This window comes from Chamaea fasciata, unplaced genomic scaffold (assembly GCF_029207755.1).
Source record: "Chamaea fasciata isolate MVZ Bird 193981 ecotype frontalis unplaced genomic scaffold, bChaFas1.0.hap1 SCAF_1, whole genome shotgun sequence".
NCBI lineage: Eukaryota > Metazoa > Chordata > Aves > Passeriformes > Sylviidae > Chamaea > Chamaea fasciata.
The window spans coordinates 100,547,967-100,573,506 of record NW_027094086.1 but is presented as its reverse complement, the minus strand read 5'-3'; the positions used below and the strand labels follow the sequence as shown (position 1 = coordinate 100,573,506).

At 35.5% G+C, this 25,540-nt stretch overlaps 1 protein-coding gene across 17 annotated transcripts in view; it reads left to right on the top strand.

Annotated features, from left to right (window-relative positions):
• SUGCT (succinyl-CoA:glutarate-CoA transferase) overlaps positions 1-25,540 on the top strand; it is a 326,113-nt gene that overhangs the window by 130,668 nt on the left and 169,905 nt on the right. For 13 of the 17 annotated variants that reach the window (XR_010722266.1, XR_010722267.1, XM_066190930.1 and 10 more), the window contains one exon: positions 6,025-6,127. The exons of 1 other annotated variant lie outside the window; for it this stretch is intronic. Coding sequence is in view for 14 of the 16 variants with exons in the window: in XM_066190930.1 (XP_066047027.1) it covers positions 6,025-6,127 (103 nt within the window). In the remaining 2 variants the exon portion in view is untranslated. Of the gene's footprint in view, positions 1-6,024; positions 6,128-7,063; positions 7,176-7,850; positions 8,349-14,330; positions 14,403-25,540 lie in introns of those variants that run through there. 3 more of the 17 variants (XM_066190848.1, XM_066190910.1, XM_066190921.1) reach the window with 3 other exon arrangements.

Genomic DNA, 25,540 nt, shown 5'->3' with positions numbered 1-25,540 from the left:
ATTCTATATTCACCGTGGACTAAAGGATAATGATCAGTCCTTTGAATTTTCCAAACAAATATTTTCTAGGACTTCTGTTTTTCATAGTGTCTTCCATAGATGCTACTGTAAGAAACTGTACCAACTCTTCCACTCATTTAACTACAATTAAAAAGGTGTTTGGTAGTGAAAAGAGAAAATATTGTAGATATTTGGAATGAAGAGGCTGTTGATAGAACAAAATGAAACAATAACCATGATGCAGATTTGTCTTGTGCTAGAAAACACAGGAATGCTATTGTGGACTTTAGCAAGAACAGAGGAGCTTTTTGTGACTGACCATGTGTAAAAAGCACTTACTAATCCTAGAGGTTGCTGTTCTGTCTGTATTTGGTAGCTGTCCAAATTACTTCTCTAAATTAATTGCCATAAGTTTCCTATAGAAAATAGAAGTATTTTGCTTCAGTAGTTCTACTAAACTTTGTGTGGAATTGGATGGTGTTATCCATTAGAAAAATATGATTGCCTTTCCACATAGGATGTAGCAAGGATTGAAGGTTTCCTAGGAAACCTAGAAAATGGAGTACACACAAAGTGGATCCATTCAAGCTTTTTAAGTCTTTGTTTAATTGAAAGATAGAATATTCCTAAAAAAAAAGGAAGCATGTTTTACTTTAATAATTATCAGGGTGAGAAACCTAGAAACATACTCAAGTGTTTTAAAAATATACAAACTCATTAGAGCCATTTCATCTAACTTGCATAAGTCAAGCAGACATTCTTTTTCTGTTTTACATGTAAAGAACCATTTCTTACTTTTTTTTTTTTTAATTAGAATTTATTAGAAAGCAGAAGGGAATGTAGATCCTGCTTTTTAATCAGCAAAGCTACACTTTTAGTTTAAGTAAGAAAACAAAGTATAAAACTTTTTTTTTTTCCTTTTGGAGGTATTTTCTTTTTTTGTGCTGTAATGTTCTTTGATGAGTTTGTTGAGTGTATAGTTTAAATTTGGATGTTTTCATTTAATGATGCCTGCTAGATTTACTAATTGAAGAAAAAATATATTTAATTGGATTTCTTCCAATATCAATTATTTCGGCTTATGCCACAGTTAAATATTCTTATGATATCTTAAAGCAAGAAATGTGTTTAATGTTAAATGTTCTGGAATTTCCATACTGCAACTTCAGTATCTTCGTGAGTGCTGTGTAATTCAGTGCAGAGGTGGCTTGGAGTATTGCTTAAAATGCAAATAAAATATCAGGGAGGCTTTGACCTCTTCAGGAAGTAAGCCTCAGTTCAGGCTTTTCAGTAAATGTCCTAGCAATGGGTTTGTTCTTCATTGGATTACATATCCTTTCTTTCTCAGAGGTGCTGTCAGAAAGAGCCTGAATTTGAACTTCATACCACAAAGTAGGACAGTAAAAAGCAAATCCTTTTGAACTTCTAAAATACTATTAGTAATTGCAGAATGCTAAGCTATAGGTTTAAAATATTTCTGCAAATAAATCACAGGTAATCACAGGCATTTATGTAATTATATATATATGTAGCAGATGGAACATTTTAAAGGAAAAGAGACCCATCTGACAATATATGAAGCTGTAGTGAGATCAGTGTTGAGCTCTCCTGCAGTCACTGAGTATCTCCGAGGTAAAGATTCTCTTGCATGTGTCATGTTTCAGAGTTCGGATGCTCTACAGTCTTGGATTCTTTTTTTTTCGTATTAGCTCAGTTATGGAAGATGGACCATTGTTTAGCCTTGTATGTGTTTCCATCACATTTTATTTATGTATGTGTATATATAAAGAAAGTCAATAGTTTCTTTTTCTTAACTGAAAAATATACAAAGTAGGATATTTATAAAAAACAATGAAGAAACATACAAACACATTTTAAAATGTGTTAAGAGAAAAAGGATTGGCCAGACCTTCTAAATTCCTGCTGACAGAGCTTTCATTTTCAGGAGAGAATGTTAATCTTCTGCTTCTTAGAAGTTTTTGCTGTGGGTCTTCGCTTGTTATTTTGGGGTGCCGAGCATGTTGTTAATGGACACTTAGCAGCCTAAACATCAGCTCTTCACTTTACTTAAAGGTTATGGTATTTATTTTGTTGGAACCCTGGAGACTTAAAATTTCAGGCTTTCTCTCTTAAAAGGTGCTGACCCTCAAGCGAAGCACATTTGACTTGAGACCTTGAAACAGGCTCTTAAGATTGAGCGATAGCCTGGCGGTTGTGGGCGTGTAGTTTCAATAGTACTGCGTGATCTCAGGGTGAAAAACTGAGATTTAAGATTTTGGTATATAGTAATACATGTGGGTCAAGATGGAGGATTTTGGACGTTGTCTTAAGTCCTTCTTCACTTTCTTCCTGGTTTTGGGTGGTTTTCTGTAATTGGGTGAAAAAGGTCTGCATTGCGGTTCTTGGGTGGTCATTATTTGGTCAAAAACATAAATAATATAGGTGTCACCTCGTTATTGGGTAATTATCACTTAAAGAACCTTGGAAATAGTTAGAAGCACTCCGTTTTTCCTCGTTTCTCTAACTTGCTAGTTAGAGCTCATGGCTCGTGAGTCTGCAAATAGATAAGAAATAATAAACATCCAAGTCCAAACTCATAACCTACATTTCCCATGTATTGCTTATCCCAAACTTGACAAGGAAAAAAGGAAGCCAGAACCTTCACGTTATTTGTCAAAGTATTATCACAAATTGCGTTTAGTTGGGGAAATAATATATACAGGTTGGTAAGAAAAAAAAGTAAAATTTAAGTTTGCACAGCTGACATCAGAGATAAAAATTAATGGTTTTTATCCATGCTTTATCTTTTATCAGCTTTTGAAACAGTATTTCTCTCCTAATGATGTACAGCAGATGTTTCAATATATAAAACATAGTTGTATGTGCAAAATAGTTGCACGCTGTTTCTCTCAAAATCTGAATACTAGACCTTTATTGGCAGTATTTGATTTTTGTTTTAAACAGTTTGCTTAACAATATGCTCTCAACAGCGTCCCTTTTACACAAATAAAGGAAGCTATTCTACATCAGAGTTAGATACAGTGTTTCAATTTCAAGAGGAAATGCTGTGTCTGTCCCTTGAGAATAATAGACAATCTCTTCTACAAAACTGGGCTGTTTTTTTTTTCTTTCCCCTGTTAGTAAGGAAAAATCTAAGCACAAACTAAAATTGTAGAAATTCATATAGAATCATGGAAATTTTGCTTAACATATTCATAGGCTCTACAACGTACATATACAGCTCCATTATATATTGAGTCAGTCACAATGGTGTAACTGAAGAAGAAAATATGTCTTGAAAATGATTCGGATTTACCAAACATTGGTGTAGTGGTGGGTTTTGAAGTTTTCACAGTTTTTGCATATATCTGGTTGTCTTTTACTGTTTCAGAATGGTTTTCCCCATACACCCATGTATTGTCCCATAATGGTTTGCCCCAGTTATTTATCAATCCATCATTGTTACGTGACACCTGGGTCCTGCCTGTCACTTTGAAGCCTCACCCTGATCTCTAGAAAGTTCTGGTGAAGACTTTGAGTGATTGGTGGGGTCCAGGTTCCCCTTCCCCCTTTGTTTCTTGATTTGTTCTATGATTTGTCATTTAAGTTCAGGGTCACTCCCTTCCTGTTCTGGATTGGTGCCAAGTTGTATCCTCTCCACTCCCCCACCCCCAGATTTAAGGTGAAAACCTGCGAGTTCAGTGGGCCTCAGTGGGCTGACTCCTGGGTGAAAGGAAGTTGTGTAGATTTAATAAAACCCAGTTGAAGTTCCCCACCAGAGTTCCATCCCTCTATTTCTCGTATTGTTCACACTTCTGCTAAGGCAAGGACTCAAACGATCAGAACTGTATTCCCAAATACAGAACCGTACCTTTTTGCGACGTTGATGCCAGAGCTGGCCAGGAAGCTCGGGTGAAAACCCCAAGAGAGACACTGCACAGTCTACTGGTTATGCGGATAAAGATTATAGACACTTCCATTGAAATGACTTAATTTTCAGGTTATCCTTTAAATGCAAAAGTTTTGATTTTTTTAGACTCAGGAAGATATTTGTAAACTCTTTCTTAAAAAGAAGTGCAGGAACATGACATAGCAGGACTTACTGATTACTAACAGACCAGTTGAATGTGGTACATACATTGAGAATTACAATAATTTCTTAGTGATGGTCATCAGCACCATGGTTTTGAACGTGAGTCCAAGATTCCTCTTGCAGCTGTTCTGACTCATTAGAAATGAGAGAGAATTTGAAGTGTGAAAAAGTAGTAGCTGAAAAAAGCTTATATTTATAACAAGGGATTTAGTGGTCCATGAAATATGAAGCATCTCTGTTGCTTGCAGGGAACAGCATAGTTTTATATAAACAGCATCTGTAACTGAAGGGAAACAGTTTTTCATGGGAGTCTTATTTACATTGTGCAGTAGTTTGAGCCCCAGTCCTTAATAATAGAAGGCTAGGAATAACAAGAATATACAGATTATGAGAATTATTGTTGAATGGAGAGTACTGAAGGGAAATACAAATTGAATTTTAGAATAGAATAATAGTTTCTTAATAGCTGCAATCACTGAGGACGGAAGGTTATCTACCGCTCTAGAATTACCTTTTTCCCCAGTTTCATGAAATGTACCTGGTTCTAGGTATGGTTGCAACAGGGTACTAAATTGGATAGACCCTAGATGGGTCCAACAGCAGCACTATCTTTATGGATGACTGCATCTTTACCATGAAATCACTTTAATATGCAATGTACATATAATTAGACTGTGCAATATTCTTATATGTTTTATTTAGAAGATATGCTGCATTATGCTTCATTTCTTCATTTTATAATATATATAATATAATATTTTTTGCACTTTTAAGGCCTTTTATTTTGATTTTTTTGATTGCTCCTTCCATTTCTTCTGGAATTGTTCATTGACTTCAGGAAAAAGCTTCTAACTCTGAGAAAGTGTCATCCATATTTTGTGCTAGAAGTAAAGCTGAATGTTACTGGCATTATTCCAAATAACCCTTAAGGAAGAGCAAACTGGTAGCTATAGAATACCAGTGATGTTCCTTTTAAAGGTTTCTATTAATTTCATTTCTGTCAGGTCCTTAAATCACATCTAATTTCTTTTTGATGTTGGGTATATCATGAAGTCAATCTTTGATTTCTAATAAGCTGGTAGACCTCTGTGGTATTTATCTGCCTGAAATTTAAAATACTATCTCCAAGTAAGTTCACCTTTTATTTGGGATCCCAGACAACTGCAGAAAATAACATCTCGCAGTGACTGGTATTGTTTCAACGGTGTGTTTTCTTCAGGTATGCAATTTTACTAGGCAGATGAGGAAAGAAAATCTATCTAACAAAATGGAGGAAATAGAATGGTGTTACTAGTTATGAAACTGAATTCATAGAAATAAATGAAATGAGCTTTTTGCATGTCATACAGAGACCTGGTGCAATGTATTCACCAGCATACCGGCACCATGTATATATGCTGAACTGGATGTCCTTAGGATAGGTTGTACAACCATACAACAAATAAATATGTGACCAGTCTTGTTCTCGGACCTAAAAATGTGGTTTTTAATCCAGATGCATGCTTTTGATAGTGCTTTACATCAGCTTTTAATGAGCAGTATTGTATGGTACTTGCATTCTATCTTTTTGTTGTTAAATACGTACATAATGGAAAACAAATGTGAAGCACATTAATATAATTAAGGAAGGGAGGAAACCCCTTGATCCTTGCTTGAAAGTGATGATAAATTTAGCTTTACATCATTCCTGCGTTGCATCAGATGATCAGATAGAAACAGAAGTCACTTCAGAGATGTTCTTTCCCCTATGTCTTTGGGTTTTGCATTTCTGAAGAACATAGGTAGTACATTTTTGTTATTTTATTCACTGACTGGGTAGAAATCAGTGGAGAGGAGTATGAAAGCAGTGTGAGAGGAAGGAGACATGCTGTCCATTCCTTAGAATCTCAAAGTAGGGTGTTGAAACCACATTCATTCTTATTTGCTCTTAGGTTTTCAGAAAAAGCGACGATCGAGTGGTTGCAGCTCTTTGAAGGGAGTGGGGTTCCATATGGCCCAATCAACAACATGCAGCAAGTGTTCTCAGATCCTCAGGTTGGTCTTCACCAAGTCTCTTCTGTACATTATTACAGGTGTTTTACAAATGCTGAGTAATGATCACTCCTCCTGCCACTCAGACGTGATTTTGGCTACTTTAAAGTGGCATTTGAGAGATTTATGATGGATTGAGTTTTAGCCAATAGTATGTCATATTAAGAAATAAATACAGATCTTTAGATGAATTATATTCTTGGGAACTCAGATTTTGTCACAACAAATTAAACCATAGGTATTCCATGATATATAGAGAAATAGAAATATAGAGAGCCTATATTTCAAAACTGGCTGGTAAAACAGAGAAAGAAACTGTAATACAGTATGTAATTGTGTTTTATTGCTTAAAAATGCAGAAAAGCACCTTTCTTGGGGCCCCAAAAGAACTAATTTTTTGTTTGGAGTACGGATAACCAAAATCAATTCTGTTTGAAGAACATGGGCAACATTTTGACTGGAAAAAGAAAAATGAAGCACAAAATCCATATAAAGAAAGAATCTTAGCCTTTTCCTGGCATGGTGATTTCAGTAGCTGAAAACAGTTCATCTTCGTATCTATTTAAAATGTTAAATATTGCCCCAGATTACACCTAAATATAAAGAATATTTTTATATTTTAGTATTGGTAGAGTTATATTATTTTCATATTCCCTGATGCCTCTCCTGCTTTTTTTACTCTCTGGCTTAGGATGGGTTTAAGAGCCCAAGATAAACTGAATTATACTGTCTTGAGTACTGTAACTGAGTATTTTATGACTATTCTAGTGTGTGATGAATCTCCTTTAAGTTAAATTTTACTAAAGAGAATCACAAGATAAAATGGTTGATCACTGACTTGTTTTGTTTTGTTTTGTTTTGTTTTTTGTTTGTTTTTTTTGTTTTGTTTTGTTTTGTTTTATTTTGTTTTGTTTTGTTTTGTTGCCACCGTGATTGTAGCATTGGGAAAATAAGAGCAGGCGAAGCAATCCCTTCATAAAAGTATATGTTTATAATAAATATGTTTGTTATAAATATTATTTTATTACAGAGGCATAAAATAATATTTGTTAGGTGACTACAGGGAAAGAATCTTTTTTTTTATTAAATAAATGCACTCTTTCTCCTTAAAATGATATAGTCGCATGCCATAAAGTATACATGGGCCAAATTTTTCACTTCATAACTTTCACAGGGATTAATGTTGGGCTTTGAAGAACATACAGCAGGAGTCTTTTACTTAGACTTGGATCTGCTTGGGGCAACATTGAAAAAATATTGTGTGCTTTTTTTTGATGCTGTGAATTTTAAGAATTTGAGTCTACTCTGAAAGAGACTGTTTTTAAAACATTATGTGTCATGGGCTATTACCTCCCAAATTGGAAAGAGGTTATCTTGGCCACCTTGCTCTTGTTAGAATTCACTTAAATAATATTTTCACGTATATATTATTATAATTATATATGTTATTTATATATATGTGTGAGGTTATTACTTGACTTAGTTAGCCTATCTATAAAAGGTTTCATGGTGCTCTGCAGTTAGATATGACATGTTTTTTGAAATATTTTCCTATAAAGGGGCATGCTAATCTCTTCCTCATGAAACTGCTTTTAAACCTTCTTTTCTACACCCTTCTCTGAAATATATGGCACCCAGACATTGCTATTGGAATTTAATGCCAATATTTGTGCATAACTGCATGTTATACCTTTATTTCATTTCTGAAAGAAGCATTTTCTCACAGGTATTTTCAGGTCAAAGGGAGCAGGAAAAAAAAAAGACTGACTATCTGTCTGGGGAAGAAGTTTATCACCTGAGAGACTGTAATTTAAGTATCCTCTGCACTATGAAATCCCAGGTATAATAGGAAGAAAACAGCAACCACCAACAAGAACAGACTCTAATCAGTGCAAGATTTTTCACAGAATCATAAAATATTTTGAGTTGGAAAGGACCTTTGCGGGGTCATCTACTCCAACAACCCTGCATTCTGCAGGGATATCTTCAACATGATCAGGTTGCTCAGAAGCCCCATCCAGCCTGATCTTGAATATTTTCAGGGAGCAGGCATTTACCACCTATCTGGGTAACCTCTTCCAGTGTTTTCTGACCATCATTGTCAAAACCTTTAATACAGCTAATCTAAATTGACCTTTTTTCAGTTTAGAGTCATTAACCCTTGTCCTATCACAACAGGTCCTGCTAAAAATTCTCATAGTCCCCTTTTAAGTACTGAAAGGCCACAACAGGGAATTTCCAGAGCCTTCTCTTTCCCAGGATGAGCATTCCTAGTTCTCTCAGCCTTTCCCCATTGCAGACATGCTCCATCCAGCCCTCTGATCATCTTCACTGCAGTCCTCTGGACTCCTCCAACTTTCTCCTTCCTATACTGGAGGCATAGTGCAGAGCTGGACACAATACTCCAGGTGGGATCTTATGAGAGCAGAGTAGAAGGGCAGGATCTCTCTCTTGATGGGCTGGTCACTCTTTCTTTGACACATTTTGATTTCTGGAATGCAAGCAAACATTTCTGGCTCATGTCCAGCCTCTCATCTACCAACTCCCTTTATTTGTTCTCAGCAGGGCTGCTCTCAATCTTCTCATGCCCCAGCCCATATTGATCCTGAGGGTTGCCTTGACCCAGGTGTAGAACTTTGGACTTGTCTTTGTTGAACTTTTTGATGTTCCCATGGGATCTGGGCTCACTTCTCAAGCATATGCGAGTCCCTGAGGATGGCATCTCATCCTTCAGATGTGTCAACTGCACCACCCAGCTTGGTGTCATCTGCAAACTTGCTGAGGGTGCACTTGGTCCCTTTGTCTGTCATTGATGAAGACATTAAATAGCACTGGTCCCATTAAGCTCCCCTGGGGGGCACCACTTGTCACCAATATCATGTCTCACTGAGACATTGACCCATACCCTCTGGATGTGACTATCCAACCAATTCTTTATCCACCTATTCATCAATCCACCCATTTTCTTATGTGTAAACCTGAACCCAGATTTTCATCAGGTATGAAAACTTTGTAATAATTCTTCCCAATGCTCCCATTATAATGTGGACTCAGTTTAGATCAGAAAATACAGTTCTAAGAAAGATGTCACTCAACTTGCATATGATAACCATGCTTACTGATATTGTATGACATGTTAAACTCTTTATTTTACATAACACTGTTTGATCATAGCACAGTTATCTGCTTCTCATTGCCATTTGCTTTCCACCATTGTAAGAGAGAAGATTCTAGAAAAACATCAAACCCAGTGAATAGTTCAATGTAGCTCAACTCTTATCTAATTCTAATACATAATACACAGGCTTTGCTAACATCTTCCATGTTGTGTGTTACCATCAGGATTGGATGTAAACATTTTATTTACTTCATTTATTGTTGTTATCTTCCTCTTTGACCTTTGGGTTTTTATAACTATAATGCAAACACCTTTTGTTATAAGTATAGTCTTGCACTGTTAGTGACCAAGATGCACTGCATGAATATCAGCTCAGCCGTCAGTGCTCTAGAGTGCTCTAAGTTGGTACCAGAGGAAGACAGAAATCACAGGAGGGGGCTGGAATAATGCAAGGGATGGCTAGAAGCATGTGTGGAAGTAGGGGGAAAGACAACTGCAGGAGATGATTGAAATGGTCTAATGGAACTCAATTGACTACCGGCGGCTTGTGTTTTCAAATTTTATTTTAACTTAAAGGACCACAGAGCTCTAAAAGCTGGGAGTGGCTTATATAACCCCTTCTATAAACTGAGATAAAACAACATATTTTTTGATTCCAGGACATTTCACTAATGTCATTAACAGCTTCAGTCGTACTCCAAGTGAGCTGCCAAAAAACAGGAAATTTCTTACTAAGTTGGAGTGCCAGGTGATGCTGTTTTTCCATGAATGGAGTGAAATGTCCACTTTTCCCACTGATTATAATCTCTTATTCATTTGTGAAGTTAAAATGAATACCACAGGCATTTCTACTGGTAAGTCAATCAGTCTGTGGGGAGATGTATGCGTATGGATAAAACGGCTGAGAGAAAAAGAAGATTGACTAGTTAAGGGAACAAATTTCTTAAAAATGTGAGGGAGAAAGGAATGTTTGTGAAAGTTCTTACAAATGCTTAATAGAACAGTATAGACTATTTTAATGAAAATTTATATAGTGAAACTTTTTCAAACTATTTTTAAAAAATGTGCTCTTTTAACCAGGCCAAGATAGTACAAACATTCAAAGAATTCTTAAAACATTTAAAAATCTTATGAGTGACCTCAGTATGGTCCCATTTAACATACCCTGGGGAATATGTGTATGAAATACAGTGTGGTTTGAAGCTTTCCAAACAAAACAAACTTAAAAGAGAATACAATTTTTAATAGAAACTATTCAAATTCTCCCAAAAGATAAGACAAAACAAAAACAGGTACATGCTCTACTGCAGCTAAATATGCAAGAACAAAGATCTTTGCTGGTTAAGTGAGGCAACTGAAGGGTTTTTTTCGTTTAGAACATTGCCCTCCCATTTTTTGCACTGTCATTTCTTTCAACATTCTTTTAACAGTGTTCTTACTGTAATTAAATAGGTGGCATACACGAGGAAGCAACAAAACAACCCAGAAAAGATGGGCAGTATAATAAATTGTAATCTGGTGTTTTACTGTATTAAATCCATTCATATTGATGAGTTTTACTATATGAATGTTGTCAGCTGAAAACAAAACAAAAACCACGCAGTGGCACTTCCCCTGTGTCCCCCCAACAACTACAGTCATACCACACAAGTTGAGTACATCAGGTGTAAGACATCATCCTGATGCATCACTTCTGAGAAATATGGGGAGGGAAATATCGGAGCTGAAATATCACAGCTGGTCCTGATTTCAGCTCCTGCCAAACACCTGCAGACTCTAAAAGGATACCATAACAAAACTCCACCCTGTGGCAAGAGGCCATCCCTTAACAACCCTTCCCTGACTTTGCATCACTATAAAAATTAATTTAACATTTTTTACTGAAACCTTAGTCTTCCTGTCCCAGAAGGCCATTACAGTTCCTCTAGCCATTTCTCTGAACATCCTCAGAAAAAATAGTCACAGTAAATTGAACATTGAATATCTGATAGCTGCCAGTTATTTGATGTTTTAAGTTTATTATTTGTGGAAACTTATGAAGGTGGTATTTTATTTTTTTTTCAATAAACTTCAGATTGCCTCTTATTTTGGAAGCCATTTCGTATTCATCCTGGCAAAAAATTTCCTAGCATCTGGTAAAAACTTCTACATTCAGTATTGTGAACATATATAAACCAGTAAAAGTTATAAAATGTATAGGGTGTTTTTGTTTTGGTGGTGTTTTTTTGTTGTATTTTTAATTTTTTTTTAATTTTTTGAGTTTTAGTGCTGGTTTGGGTTTGATTTTGGTTGGGGGTTTGCTTTTTTTTCTTTTTTTATATGACCATATTATAGTTGTTATTCTTTGTTGAAATACAGTTTTGTGGTGTATGAAGGGCTGTCCCAAGATGAATGAAATTATATTCATGTTCATAATACTATAGGGAGGTTTTTTACATGTAGAGGTTTCTGCAACTGAAAAGCAGCTGATTGAAGGCCTGAAGTAATATGATATGTCTGGAAGTAATTCCTAACAGACAAGAGAGAGTAATTAAATTTTGCATGTGTCTATTAAATAAGTACTAAAACTGGTTGGAAATCTTGCTATGGGATGTTTTTACATTTAAAAATGCCAATTCATTGAAAGTGAAACAACTGGATGAACACATCTAAAATTAAACTGTATTTTGAATCAAAAATTCTGCTGTATTCATGTCTCTCTTGATAAGTTGAAAACATGTACTGCCTCGCTTTGATGTTTCAAGACAAATTTTTATTTCGATTTTTAAATTCTATGCAATGAAAAAGCACCACACCACCAGCCATACCCAAGCCTTTAATTTTGTCAAGAGTAGCTATTTTATACTAAATTACAAATGTTTTCAAGCGTCTGGCCTGTGGGAATTTTATAAAGTGTATTCTGTTCTAAAGGGGAATGGATTAAGAAATGGAACGTATTTTGAAGAAGTAAAATGGAAAATCCAATTCCAGTACTGTTTGTAGTATGTGATTTTCACCTATACACAATTATGCAGTATATATGTAGTATGAGAGAGTTCTATATCCAGATGTTATAGGAAAGTTTCAAAATGAAACAGCACTTGTATTTTGGTATGAGAAATATTGTAATAGGAAGTGTGTTTTAAATTTTGGCATTAGTGAAGTCTGTTTCATGACGTGCCATATTTGTGCATGGCCTGCCTCTGTTATAATGACTCACGGAGGGATTATAGTGGAGAAGTCTTGAAAAAAACCTGTATGCTTACGTTGATGTCTGTACACACATACAACTACTGTTTAGATAAGAAAAGTAATGGTAAAGGAGTAGCTCAACAATTTCTATTATGAGGTTTTGTTTTAACTTGCCTTTAGCTTTACAGAATTTCCAGTGCTGGTTGTCTGCTTAAATCTCAAGTACATTGGAAACATTTCTGGTAAAATGACCTACTCATGGGAGATAAAAAGTTTTCAGAAATAAGGTTTTTATACCGTACCAACATATTTTGACAACTAGGTTTTGCCCGGGAGCTCTTCTGCTCCATTTTAGAGTATTAGTTCTTTCTCCAAGAGACTTGAGCAGAAGGTTGAAGGCAGTGTCACAGATATGCTCTTTTGCATTCCCTGTTTTAAAGGTTAGTGGAAAGAAACTGGCTGTTAGTAGAGAGGACTGGAGTCCCACACAGTGCATGTTTTCACCTGTTGTCACATGTTCCCCAAGTTCTTTATGAATTTTGTGAGCCCAAAGGTGCCAGTTTGACTTGAGACCTAGATAAGAAATTGTCTAACTACACTAGTTCTAATGTTTAGGGTTTTTCCATGCTTGAATTTTGATTTCTAGAAATCCTACAATAAATAAGAACACCACCAACATGAGAACTCACCACCAGCTTTACTGTAGAACCTATAATTCATATGCATTGTGATATTTTTAAAACAGGTAATGTCTTTCTGCTGTACCATCCTCCTGAGGCATTCAGGATAGACTTGACTGATCATTAGGAGGGAATTTAGTCTGCCATCTGAACGAGGTTGTTGTCTGTCAAATTCTTAATTAATTTGATTCAGAGTATAAAAAGTAGTTAAAGAGGTAAAAAGTTTCAGGAATATAGCTTCCTTTTTATAGAAGTTGAGTTCCAGACAGGAATATCTTGCTGCATCTGCCACACAATTACCAAATGGTTTTGAATAAGTCACTTCAATCAAAATATTAAAAGGTCATTTAATGTGTGCGCCTCATGTTTTGAGTGCCTACCTTGTGATACCACATGCAAAATACATAGCAGTGCTCAGTCCTCATGGATGTAAATGAAGCTGTTTTAAGTATTATTGGAGCACCTGAAAAATGTGCTGTTGTTAAAATCGCTAAAAAAACCAACATAGTGGGTTTATTCCTAATTTTCTCTGTTTTGGCTTCTTAGCCATGAAGTTGGAACTCTGAGAAGCAGTGTTGTAAAGATGCAGTAGTAATGCTTCTGTAGAGTATAACTTCTCATGTGAGAGCACCAGAGAAGTTGGGAAATTAATTTTTTTATCATGTGATTTAACTGATGTGTATTAAAATAAGGCCTTATGAGAAATAACACCACTTTTGTACATCTCTCCTGAATGATGGAAGAGCCTGACAGGATATAAGTTGAGCATGCACTTAGATTGCACTGCCTTTTCTTTTTGCAAACAAGCAGGTGATGCTTAGAAGCAAGAATTTTTCAGTCCCCTTTTAGGTGTGTATATATATGAATGGTATGTCTTTAGCTGATACTATTTTCACTGAGAAGTGCATGATCTAAGTATTTGTGGGTTATGAAGAATATTAATTTCTCAAAAAAGAGATCCATTCTCATAAAATACTCAGTTATGTTTAAAAATAACACTGCTGTCGTGGTTTTTCAAGGACATGAAGAATCACTTAGCCTTTCTGTGTATTTCCTTCTAGAATCACACGTGTCAAAAAGCCATGCTTGGGTATGAAGCAAAGATCCTGTTTTTGAAACCTCTCAGTCTTTGTTAGGCATCCCTGTTAGGAGTCTATAATACATGTCCCTGTGCCTCAAACTCTTGGATTAGTTTCTGTACTTGAAGAAGTTACACATTGGTTCTTTAATATTGCAGCTCATCAAAGTGGCATCAGTTGGTTTCAAAGAAATTGTGTTTGGCGTCTCACACTACCAGAGTATGCTCAGGGTAAGGCCATCAAACTTTGATCTACTGAGCTAGATGATGTGTAAGGTCTGAGAAGTTCCCTACAGAGTGTGAGCCCAGACCTCATTTCTGTTTGTATAAACTGTGTAACTGTGGGCTCAAAACAGAGTTTTTAATTAACCACTTGTGGTATTTATGAACCATTTGATGAGTGTTAAGACTCTAACATGTATGGGAAAGAAAGGAATAGAAGTATATGCTTAGCTCATCAAGTCTCTCAGCCTGAAGTGAGTTTATATGCTGAAATAATTGATTCTTTAGAATTTGATTTTACTTCTTTTTAAATCTGAGTGTTCATCGAATCATCATCACAAAGTAATAGTGAGTTAAAACAGGCATTCTTTGCTTTCCCCACAGTATGGAAATTGTGAGACTATCTATGACTATTAGTTGCCTCAAATCAAATAAGTATATAAAGTCAAGTAAGAAAACAACATGGTTTGTTTTGAAATATTTTCCTTAAGTAGATGTGACTTCATTTACTAAGCAAATTTTTATTAGAATCAATAATAAACACTGTAATTTCAGATTAAATTTTAGACATGCTTCAGTATAACTTCTTGAACAAAGGGATGTTTCTGATGTTTCTTAGAATTTTTTTTTTTTCTAAATAAATGCCATCAAGTTCTCTTGGAGTTCATTTGAACATAGCCTGGAGATTATTTTTGTCTCTCTCAGAGGCCATAAGATTTGGTCTTTTTTGCTTATATCAATTACAAATTAATCTATTTATAAGTAGTGTGGTGAAGCTTTGTTGTGTGAGTGAAGTTTTGTAGGCATGAAATTACTAAAGATATTCTGGTGAATACATATTCAGAATCTCTCAAGTGATTGTAGCTACAGATGATGATACAGGTATTCCAGCAAGGAACAAAAAAATAAAATGGAAAATCCAATTACAACAACAGAAATTGTGCTGAAACTGCAGAAACTGTGCAAATCAGACCTTACTTATAATTTGGTCTTCAGGTGCTTTACCTGAGTACTCAACTTGGTTTTAAAATCTTAGCTCAAGCCACGACCCTGGCCTGTCAACCTGAAATTACAAGATTTCCTGCACTCGTTAGCTTAAGTTCATCTTGGAGTCCAACTCACTGCTTAAAAAAGGTGATATTTTCAGATGAGATGTTGGCATGTTTATTTTACACTGTAGTTATGCAATAACATTTAAAGAAAATGTACTGGTTTAGTTTTATGCCTCTTACTAACAAGGAGAAATATCTGAGCCATGAGAAGACAAGTGTGTAGGCTGACTAGGAGTGGGTATATGAAGATACAGATTTCCAACCACCACAAAAAGCCGTTAATTAGTCAGGTAAGCTTTCTCTGTCATTGCCATTTTCTCTCGTCTCTGAGTGGTTTCATGTAGCTTTCTATTATGATTCAAGTAGACATTTATGAGGAAGCAGGAAGTGTTTCCTCACTGTGCATGGCCAGTGAGGCCAGGAACATAACCATTGTATTAAAGAATTCATTAATTCATTCTAGGTTTAAAACTGCCTATAGCATTCAGATGTCAACACTCAGAGAAGCCAGACACATGCTGAAATTTTCTTCACACAATTTTAGTTGGCTAGTTAGCAGCCATAGCATTTAATTATAACCATTTAAATCAAAAATTGTGTGATTTTGTAGTATATGTTTTAAGTGTAAAACTTCTGTTTAATTGCATATAAATCTTGAATAATATTGTTGATCTGGGATGTTCTTCAAAATATTTTTTAAGTCCTGAAAAACAATCTAGATTTATTGTTAATTGAAAAACTCTAAACAACAAAAAGCCAGATTTTGATCAGATTTACAGAACTCTGGGAGGACCCAGCTGACTTTGAATTGTTTAGGATGACACCTGAAACTCCTCATAGCTCACAGAATAAGAAAATTTAAATGAAATAGTATGGAAGGTCACCGCAGTGTGAAGATAGTGCAGTAAAGGTGGTTAATGGTAGTATTAAATATGAGATCCTGATTCACATGTGAGAGAAGAGAAAGACACAAATTAGGAGTTTGAAGCCAAGTTTACAAATGGTAAGAGAAAGACAAAAGAATAAATTGAGATGCCAAGCAGATGGTATTTACACTATGGATCCCAGTTTAATTTCTAAGAAAAAGCCACTAAGTAAAAAAAATCCTCCTTAAAACCAAACAGACCCTGCTAAGTTACTCTCTCATGTCTTTCTACCAGTGTTGCAAACATTATATTCTTCTGTGATGAGCTGTATGGATTGGTGATCAGAGAGTTTCGAGAGTCAGGGTAGGAACCTGCAAGGGCCATTTTGAGGGGCTGCTGTGTGTTTCTGTGAGCTGGGTTTTGGAGAGAAGCCTTGCCTAATGTAGTCTGCTCTCTTGGCATAGAACAGGCCACTGTAATGCATTTTCCTGCAGTCCTCAAGTCACGCCCAAAGAAGACATGAACAGAAACACCATTTTGTATCTGCACATCTTGTTCCTCCTGATACTGTATTTGCACAGGTTCACAAACAAGAAAGAGAACTTAGGATTTCTCTACTGCTTCCTGTGATGCTCAAGACACCTGTTTCTCTAAAAAAAGTTGATCTCTGTGCCAGTTAACAAGATACAGGATTTGAGTTTGAGAAACTCTTTAAAGCAGTTATGTAATAACAGATTTTGTAAAATTCTCCCTCTTTTTCCTGATTCTCTTAAAAAACTGTGAAGCAAGAAGAATATTTATTGACAATTTGAGTGTGTAGACACTACCTCCCTCTTTTCCCCTGCCAATTCTTATGTTGCTATAGTCCCTTAGTTTTAAAAGACTTAGGAGTCCCTCATCTTTCCATGAATTTACTGAACTGATTTTGGATATGTGATTTCTTTGATGTTGAAATGTGCAGTAGCTAATTGAACTGCTCATTTTTGATTCTTCTGTATACCCTGACACCAAGACATGTTTACAAAATGCAAATGCTTTCCTACTACTTTCATGGCATTGCTTTTCTTTAGGTATATTTCTAACTATTGATTCTTTGTTTTTAACATTTCCCATGTGAACTTATTACTAAATCTAAAACTTGTGTTTAACTATCTGTACAATATGTATTTTCTGGATGTAGCATTTATACCCAACTTATCCTGTTGTATGGTATATTCTAGGGAGAGCTTAAGTTCTGTTGATAGAGTATTCTGTATTGCTTACTCTCCACCATAAATTGTTATATTTGAAAAGAGTTATACTTTGCATGCCAAGCCCTATTTATTGTAAGAACATGTTGGATTTTTCAGTGTTACACATTCTTATTTTCAGGGTGTAAGAATATGCCCTTAATAGCAGTGCACACTTGAGCATTTTTAAGTTGTGTTTTGAAGCACAATATATATCCTTGATATAGGCTGGTGTTTCTTAATTGCCTTTTTTTTTTTTTCCTTAAGGCCTAACTTCAGTAAATACACTGCTAAAAGGAGTGTCAATTATAAACATGTCTTATTAAAAGAAGGTGACATTTAGTATCTCCACAGTGAATTTTCAAAATATTTGGAAATTTCAGTAACGTGCTTTCATGTCTTTATCTTCTGAATATGCCCTTTCAGAAACAAAAAAAAAAAGAAAATTACTCTCAGCCAAACAGATATTGTAATTGAAATTAAAGGCACAGAAAGACTAGGGTAATTGCTGGTCAAGTAGATATCTAACTTTATCCTTTATTGGAAGCAGGTTTATAAAAGTAAAAGCAAGTTATGGGTTCTTGTGTCATGTTTTCTCTTCCACAAGACTTCAATCCATGCATATTTCCTATTTTAGAACAAAATGCAAATGCACTCATTCTCGCTGTGTATGTTTTACTTCACTTTTTTGTATTAATGACGGAAAAATAAGCCTGAAATGAAAGCATGTGGAGATAGTTTATATCTTCACAAGTCATCTAGGACAGGGTGTAGAAGGAAGTGTCACTGTGATTTCACAGTACAAAACACTTTTTCCAAACTTCTTGATGGTTTTAAGTGAATTTTTGTTTTGAACACACCAAATTCTATAGAAACCTTCTGCTGCTTCAAAAGATGCACTCCTCACACTGTAATTGTATTCTCTTTGACATTATTGCCTTTGCATCAGTTTGGTCTTTGTCAAATCAATGGAGCAAAAGCCAGTGCAGCAATCTTAATTGATGTAGCTGTCTAACTGACCATCTAAAAAACCCTCAGAACTCCATGGGGCAATGGGTGAAACTGAATAAAGTGTTTACTTAAGTATGAATATGGTTTGTATTTGGCTATGTCCTTAATTGAAAATTAATACATATGCCATGTGGATGTTGAAAAGACAACAAATTACGCTAGATAGCCAGCGAGTTTGGTTTGTTAATTCACTGTTTCCTTTATTTCTGATGAAGCTTCCTGTAGGCCAGCCTTTGGGTGGCTGGAAGGAAACATCAACATGAATATTTAACATTAGATCACAAACTCGTTTATAGAAGCTGCTTCTTTACTGTGTTGAGAATTTAGTGCTGATTACTCAGTCTTGACTTCTCAGCAGATCACAACAGAAGTAACAGAATTCTTAAATAGATTATAGGATTTTGTAATAGAGGTGTTTTTCCTAGATTTGTGTCAGGAATGTTTTTTACTGCTTTTTGTACACATTTTCCAATTAAATGGGAAGAAATAGATGTTATACCAAAGTATAAACTCTATACATGGCAATTAAAGGCTTGAAATTTATATGTGTATAGAGTAGTTAGGAATTATTTTACCAATTATAAAATAAGAGAACATACTCTTACTGCAGAGGAATCTTGCCTGCTGCTCTGTGTGGTTACTTAATAAGACATTGCACCTGCCTGAAGTTTTGAGTCAAAAATTGCATGAAAAATAATTGCAGCTTGATTTAACTGGATTAGAAATGATGAACAGGGATGATGTGAGATTTGTTCTTAGAAAACCGCCATCTTCTTATTTATACTTATAAATTAAGTTATGATCTCCTCAATGGTATTGTGCCCCAAATTCCTGTTTCATGTTTAATTTTAGGATTTTCTCAAAGTCTCCAGAGAGGTTACAGAAAGTAATAAAAGTGTGTAGGGAGATTGCAGTAGCTGATAATATCCATCAAGTTTTCTCTGTTTAGTGCCTGCATGTTTTAGTTGGTTGAGTTAAACAGTGAAGTTCTCCCTTCTCAGTCCCCTTTACTGGAGTCATTGCAGCTGTTCTCAGGAAAGTAAAAAAGACTAAGCGTATTTGCTGACCTAACAATGTTTTCTGTTACCAAAGCAAAGGATTTTTCCAAATGCGCATAGCCTCATGCTGATATGTACTTTTCCTAGCAGAGAAGTATTTGACAGATAAACATTTCTTTACTGCTTTCTTGAAAAACTAATGTATGGCCTGACTGTTGCTCCTGTTGGGAAAACATAGCTTAAAAGCAGGTTGTTGGGTTCCCCCCCACCTCTTTTTTCTTTTTTTTTTTTTTTCCTTTTTTTCCTTTTATATTATTTATCTTAGGCTTTTGCTTCTTCAGACAACAATTATGCTAAATAGAATGGGACTAACTTTTTTAGTGAAGGAATTACTAGAAGTATGGTTCTGGGAGAGATAAAATTATTTGTAATATATATAAAATTCATGAAATAATTTTAAATATTGTCAAAAGTTTAAATGTGAATAAAGTAGTAAGGAGGCAATCAAGCTTTTGTTTTTTAAATATACTGTATGCAGGATCAAAAGTGAGATCTGAAGAAATGTTTCCCTCCACTCAGAAGGATGCTCACTAGCATAAATGTTATAAAATTCTATTATAATTTTGGTACTATTAAGGTTTTTTTTTTTTTTTTTTTCCTTAAAGAGGAATGATGCCAGTACTGAGGTTAAATTAAACCAAGTCATCTACTTTTCTGATCCAGGGAGCTGCCTACCAAACAGCTGAAAACTGCAAGATCCGCAGCAGCTACTTTTGACAAGGGTAGCAGGAAGAGGGTCTGTCAAAGGAGTCTCGAAGTAGTTCGCAGCAGAGATATATAAATGGTTGTCTTTAGTTCAATTAAGACATCTCATGCATCTCATACAAATTAGATGTTTTTCTTCCTACTGAGGAGGTCTGAGCTTGGTTATCAATTATTCACCTCTCTTACTTAGAAACTTTAAAAGTAACTTCTGCCAAATGTAAAGTTCATCTTTTTAATAAAAACTAGCTCACTTATTGCCACAAATATATTTATGAGCATTCTGAATTTCCATATTCTTTGGAAGGTTTATGATAAATTCTAGATTTTTGGTAAAATGTTACTTTTAAAACACAAATTTTAAAGGAAAATTTGACTTCTGGCTGGAGATCTTCATAGTTCCCTTTTTTATTGTGGAAGTAATACATGCTTTTGGAACAGCTGAAATTTTCTTTTGTACACCTGACTTAAACTCAGTTAAATGTCTTACACATTTGAAAACACTTCTCTATTTTTTTAATTGGTGCTGCTTTACACTGCCATAAATCAAGATAAGCATAATGATGAGTAACAGCAGAAGGCAGAATAGGAACACCTTTATTTGATCTATATTCCTTTTTAGGCAAAAGGGTCTTCGTAGATTGGGTGAAGTTGGATGTCTCCAGTAAGCTGATAATTTAAAGCTCCAGCTTTAAAGTGTGGCTAACTTCACAGCTTTGCATACAATGGCAACAGTTGAGTGTTGATTTGTGCATTTTCTTGCTTTTAAACACCTGAGAATCAGTCATTTCTGCAAGGAGAGTTCTATGAGCAGTTTAGCATAGGAGAGCTTTGGAATATATTTTCTTGTTCCTAAATAAAGTGCGTGCCAAGAAGGAGATATCTTCAATTTATATATGCTCGTTTCAGAACAAGATGAAATCTTCACCTGCTTGCACTTACTTTGGCCTTTTCCTAAACTCAAATAGCTCTAGGGAGTTGAATCTGAAAGGTGCTGAGCATTTTTGACCCCAATCCATCAACCAGCATGCTGCTCATGCAGTGTTGCATTCGCAACAGTGTGATTATTCATGGGTTGTTGTTTTTTTTTACACTTTACTAGTCTACACTTTACAATGTTTAATAGTTTCTTTCCATTTCATTATTGAACTTCATATATTCTTCCCCCATAGAAGATTGCCTTTAATTTTTTGTTTCTGTTGTGACTCCCTGCCTCAAGTGATTTGTCTGTGTCCTGCATGGATGAAAACCCAGGTGGTGTTGCTGGGTTGCTTTTTTTTGGAATTGTTTTATGTGATGTTCATCCCTATATGCCTAGTCTCTTTCCCTCTGCTGGAAATAATGTCTGTTCCTCTTGTTGCTATTAGCAATGCAAATTCATTGGGCCTTTTTATAGATGTGTGTCTGTAGGTATATGTATTGCCTTTTTTTTGCAGAAAATTGCAATTGTAATGTCTAGATGCACTCAATTCTATAATGTGGTAGCCGATACACTACACTCTAATTTTTTCTAGTGTATTTTATTCAGATTTTAAAAATTCCTTGGATCAAGGGGTGTGCTTTCAGCATTCATTCACATGCCACATTTCTCTGTAGCACTGAATACCTAGGAACAATACTAACAATGTTAATTAAAGGATATGCATCAATGCAAAAATGCGTAAATGCCATTGCCATTATAATATAGTGAAAATTCTAGCCATTGTACTATGCTCACTTGCACAAAATTATTTGTCCAATTTAGTGAATTTACATATTTTTATTAATTGGAAACTTCTTTTATTTCATGCAGTGTTGCATGGATCATACAATGTAGTTTGTGAGTTCAGCCTTTGTAAACCCAGTGGTATGTAAAATACTGTCTGTTTCCCTGGGGTCCCTACTGGGGCCAAAATTGTTTAAGCTCCTCATTAATGACTTGGACAGGGGACTGAGTGAACCTCAGCGTGTTTGCAAGTGACACCAAACTGGGAAGAGAAGTTTATATGTTGGAGTGTAGCTGCTATTCAGAGGGACTTTCACAGGCTGGACAAGTGGTCTAGCAGGAACCTCATGAAGTCCAAGAAAAGCAAATATGGGGTCCTGCACCTGGGACAGAAAAGCCTCAAGCAGCATTATAGCTTAGAGATTGACTGGGTAGAATGCAGATTTACGCGTAAAGACTCAAAGACTTTCATAGACAGCAAGCTGAACAAGAGTCAGCGAGGTGCCCTTGTGAGAAATACTAATTTCTTGTTGCACTAATTAAGTAATAGTATGTAAGTCAACAAAAGTGCATGTTGACATGATAACAAGCAATGGGTGTAAGTTGCAGCAAAGAAAATTCTGGTTAGAAATAAGGATGAAAAGTTTTGCAGTGGTTTTTGTTAGGTTTATATCAGATATGCTGTGAAATCCTTATCCTTAGAGACAGTCAATACCTGCCTGAACAAGACCCTGAACAGCCTCTGCTTTACAGGGAAACTGGATCAGAAGACTGCTAGAGGTCTGCGATGATCCACTTATGATGTATTAAAAGTATGATTGCATTCATTGTTTCAAGGACACAAGTAGTGGCCTGTGAGTAGGCATGAAAGCTAAGTTGTTTGACTATGCAAACCTTTCTTAATAGAGGGTTGTTAGAGTGCAAGCAACAGTTAAAATGGAGAAGGCAGAGGACTGTCAGTGTTTCAGTAGTTTAGAGGCATGTTCAAGCTGAAATTTCAGTAGATCTGTTTTTATCTTTTTCTTTTACTGGTATCATTTCTGTCTTTTTCTGCAGTGGATGATTTTTTTATACTAAGAAATTGGATCAGTTTGGCAGCACCTGCAGAATAAGGAGAAAGAGATTTTCCTGCCCAAGAGATATATTTCTGAGTCACTCTTTTAAGTCTGAAGAAAAAAAAAAAAAGAAAAAAAAAAAAAAGGAAGGAAGAAGTGATTTTTAGCATAAAAAAAGTTAAGGGGAAAAAAAAAAAAAGGTGCATAAACCAGGCGGTTTTATTTAAAGTATCCAGAGCTGATAAGGGGAAAAAAAATGAAGATACAACACACAGGCTGCAGATGCAGTTCTCATGATTTAAATCTGGAAGACTGTGCAGTACATCTGTTTAATATCTTGCAATTTCAAGAACTGTGCCTTGAAAACCTTCTGTCACAATGACACATGAAATAAAAGGTTATGTTATGACTTTCAGATGCTAACCTGTAAAAACTTTATCTAACAGCATACCGTCTTTTATTAACCAATTGGTGCTGCTCACCTGTAATTGTCTTTGCCAGTGATGTTGTGAGAGATTCTACTGTACAATAAATGTCAACTCTGCAACAATAATTTTGTAATTGCATTAAATTACTTATTTGCTGTAATAGAAAATTTACATCTCCTCATCTGTTTTCTCTATTACTATTTAATTCAGCTATATAATTTTTTTGATTAAAGAAATGGAACAGATTATTCTATTTCTGTCATAACCTTTGAGAACCATTAGAGTGGCTCAGAATAATTTCAACAGTTTCAAGATTTGTGATGCCATAAGGGATAAAATGCTAGAGTGGCTTAAAGATAGTATTCTTTATTCAGAGCTCTGATTTTAAGGTTTTGAAGTTAAAATAAATGAGAGTAGAATGATTGTTTGCTCATTAATTTTTGGCATTTCTGCATCTCAGAATTTGAAAAAGTTATCAGCCTTTGCTGACAGGACAAAGGTATTGCATAAAAGTGGTGCTGTCAGAATCTTGACGGAGCTGGGCTAGGAGGTGTTTATCAGGCTAGGCTGAAGTTTGCTTAGCTATAGAAAATGTGATTAGCACATGAGGAGCTGGAGGAGTGTTATGATACATTTACTGGAAAAATTCTTTTATCCTCTTAAAATGGAATCTGGAGCAAAGTGCTCTGGCTTGCCCACTCCTGGCATATTAGTACCAATATTGCACATTGAGTCAAAGAGAAATGAGGGGCTTTTTCCCCTAGAAATGCTTCATACCTTTCCAGATCAGATTGTACAAACTTCCATCTAAACATACTGATTGAAGTCTGGTGGTTCCAAAAGCAGAGTCTGGAGGTTGATCATAATGTTTGTCAGTTCTGTGTTTTTTCAGAGTGACCTTGGTTAAATTATTCAACTAGGTAGTGCTGTGTTTTCCATACTTACAAAATATGGAGAGTAATATTTACCTTGCTGAAACATGCTTTATTCACTGTCTGCCAAACACTTTAGAGGTCTTTGGCTTAAATCTCAATGAGTGCTGCTATTTAATATGTTGAAGTGTGATTTGTTGGTTTTCTTTACGAGGCACAGATGGTCCCCAAGAAACGATGGTGATTTCTTTACCTCAAGGAGCTGATGCCACGCATACAGCAGAAACTTCACAACAGTGAGCTCTGCTGTATGACCTACACTGAGTGGGTGTGTGAAAGAGAGAGAGATAGCATTTCCTTCATAGACATACACACCCTCTGACCCAGACTAGGCAAGAATCTGCTTTGCAGAAGGTTTGCTTCAAGGGATTTTCCACATGTATTTTATTATGTTAAAGCTGATAGTGGTGACGAGTTGCACATTAAGTAACTGTTTCTTCAAAAATGTCCTGTTTATATTCTCTTTAGGAAAAGTGATGTAATACTGTGTTTCTCAGATAAACAAAGTCATTTGGTTATAGAGTATGTTACTGTTGCATATGAACCTTGCTCTCATCTGCCCCATACCTATTCATTTTAGGCCTCTGGCTTTGTACGATGATTACTTGCATGTTTAGGGACAAATGTATTCATATTCACTAAGTTAGTAGCCAGTGGTTTTCACGAGGGAAATAAGTTTAGTATGCTGTTAGTAATTTGGTTTCAAAAATACCAGCAAGGACTTCAACATAAGAGTCAGTGAAACATGTGGTCCTAATCATCCTCTCAAGAAGGAGACATGGTCTATTTTCGATTAGTAATGGTGCTTACAGCAAATGAATAAATATAGAATGAAATTTACACATGCATTATAACTTTAGTGTATGTGTATGCATTCAAACATGCATGTGCATGTGTATGCTTAGGCATACTCCCAGTGAGTGTAAAATGATGACTGCTGTAACAGAGCCAGCCCTGGAGAAGAAGTTGGTTGGTAGATTAATTGGAAAATGCAGCTATTTACAAATTGATTTCCCACCCCCTTCTCAGGCAACAAAGTTCAAAATGTACATTTGCATCATGTACTGGCATTAAAAAGCTGCAGCAAAATTTCTTGTAGCGGTGTTGGT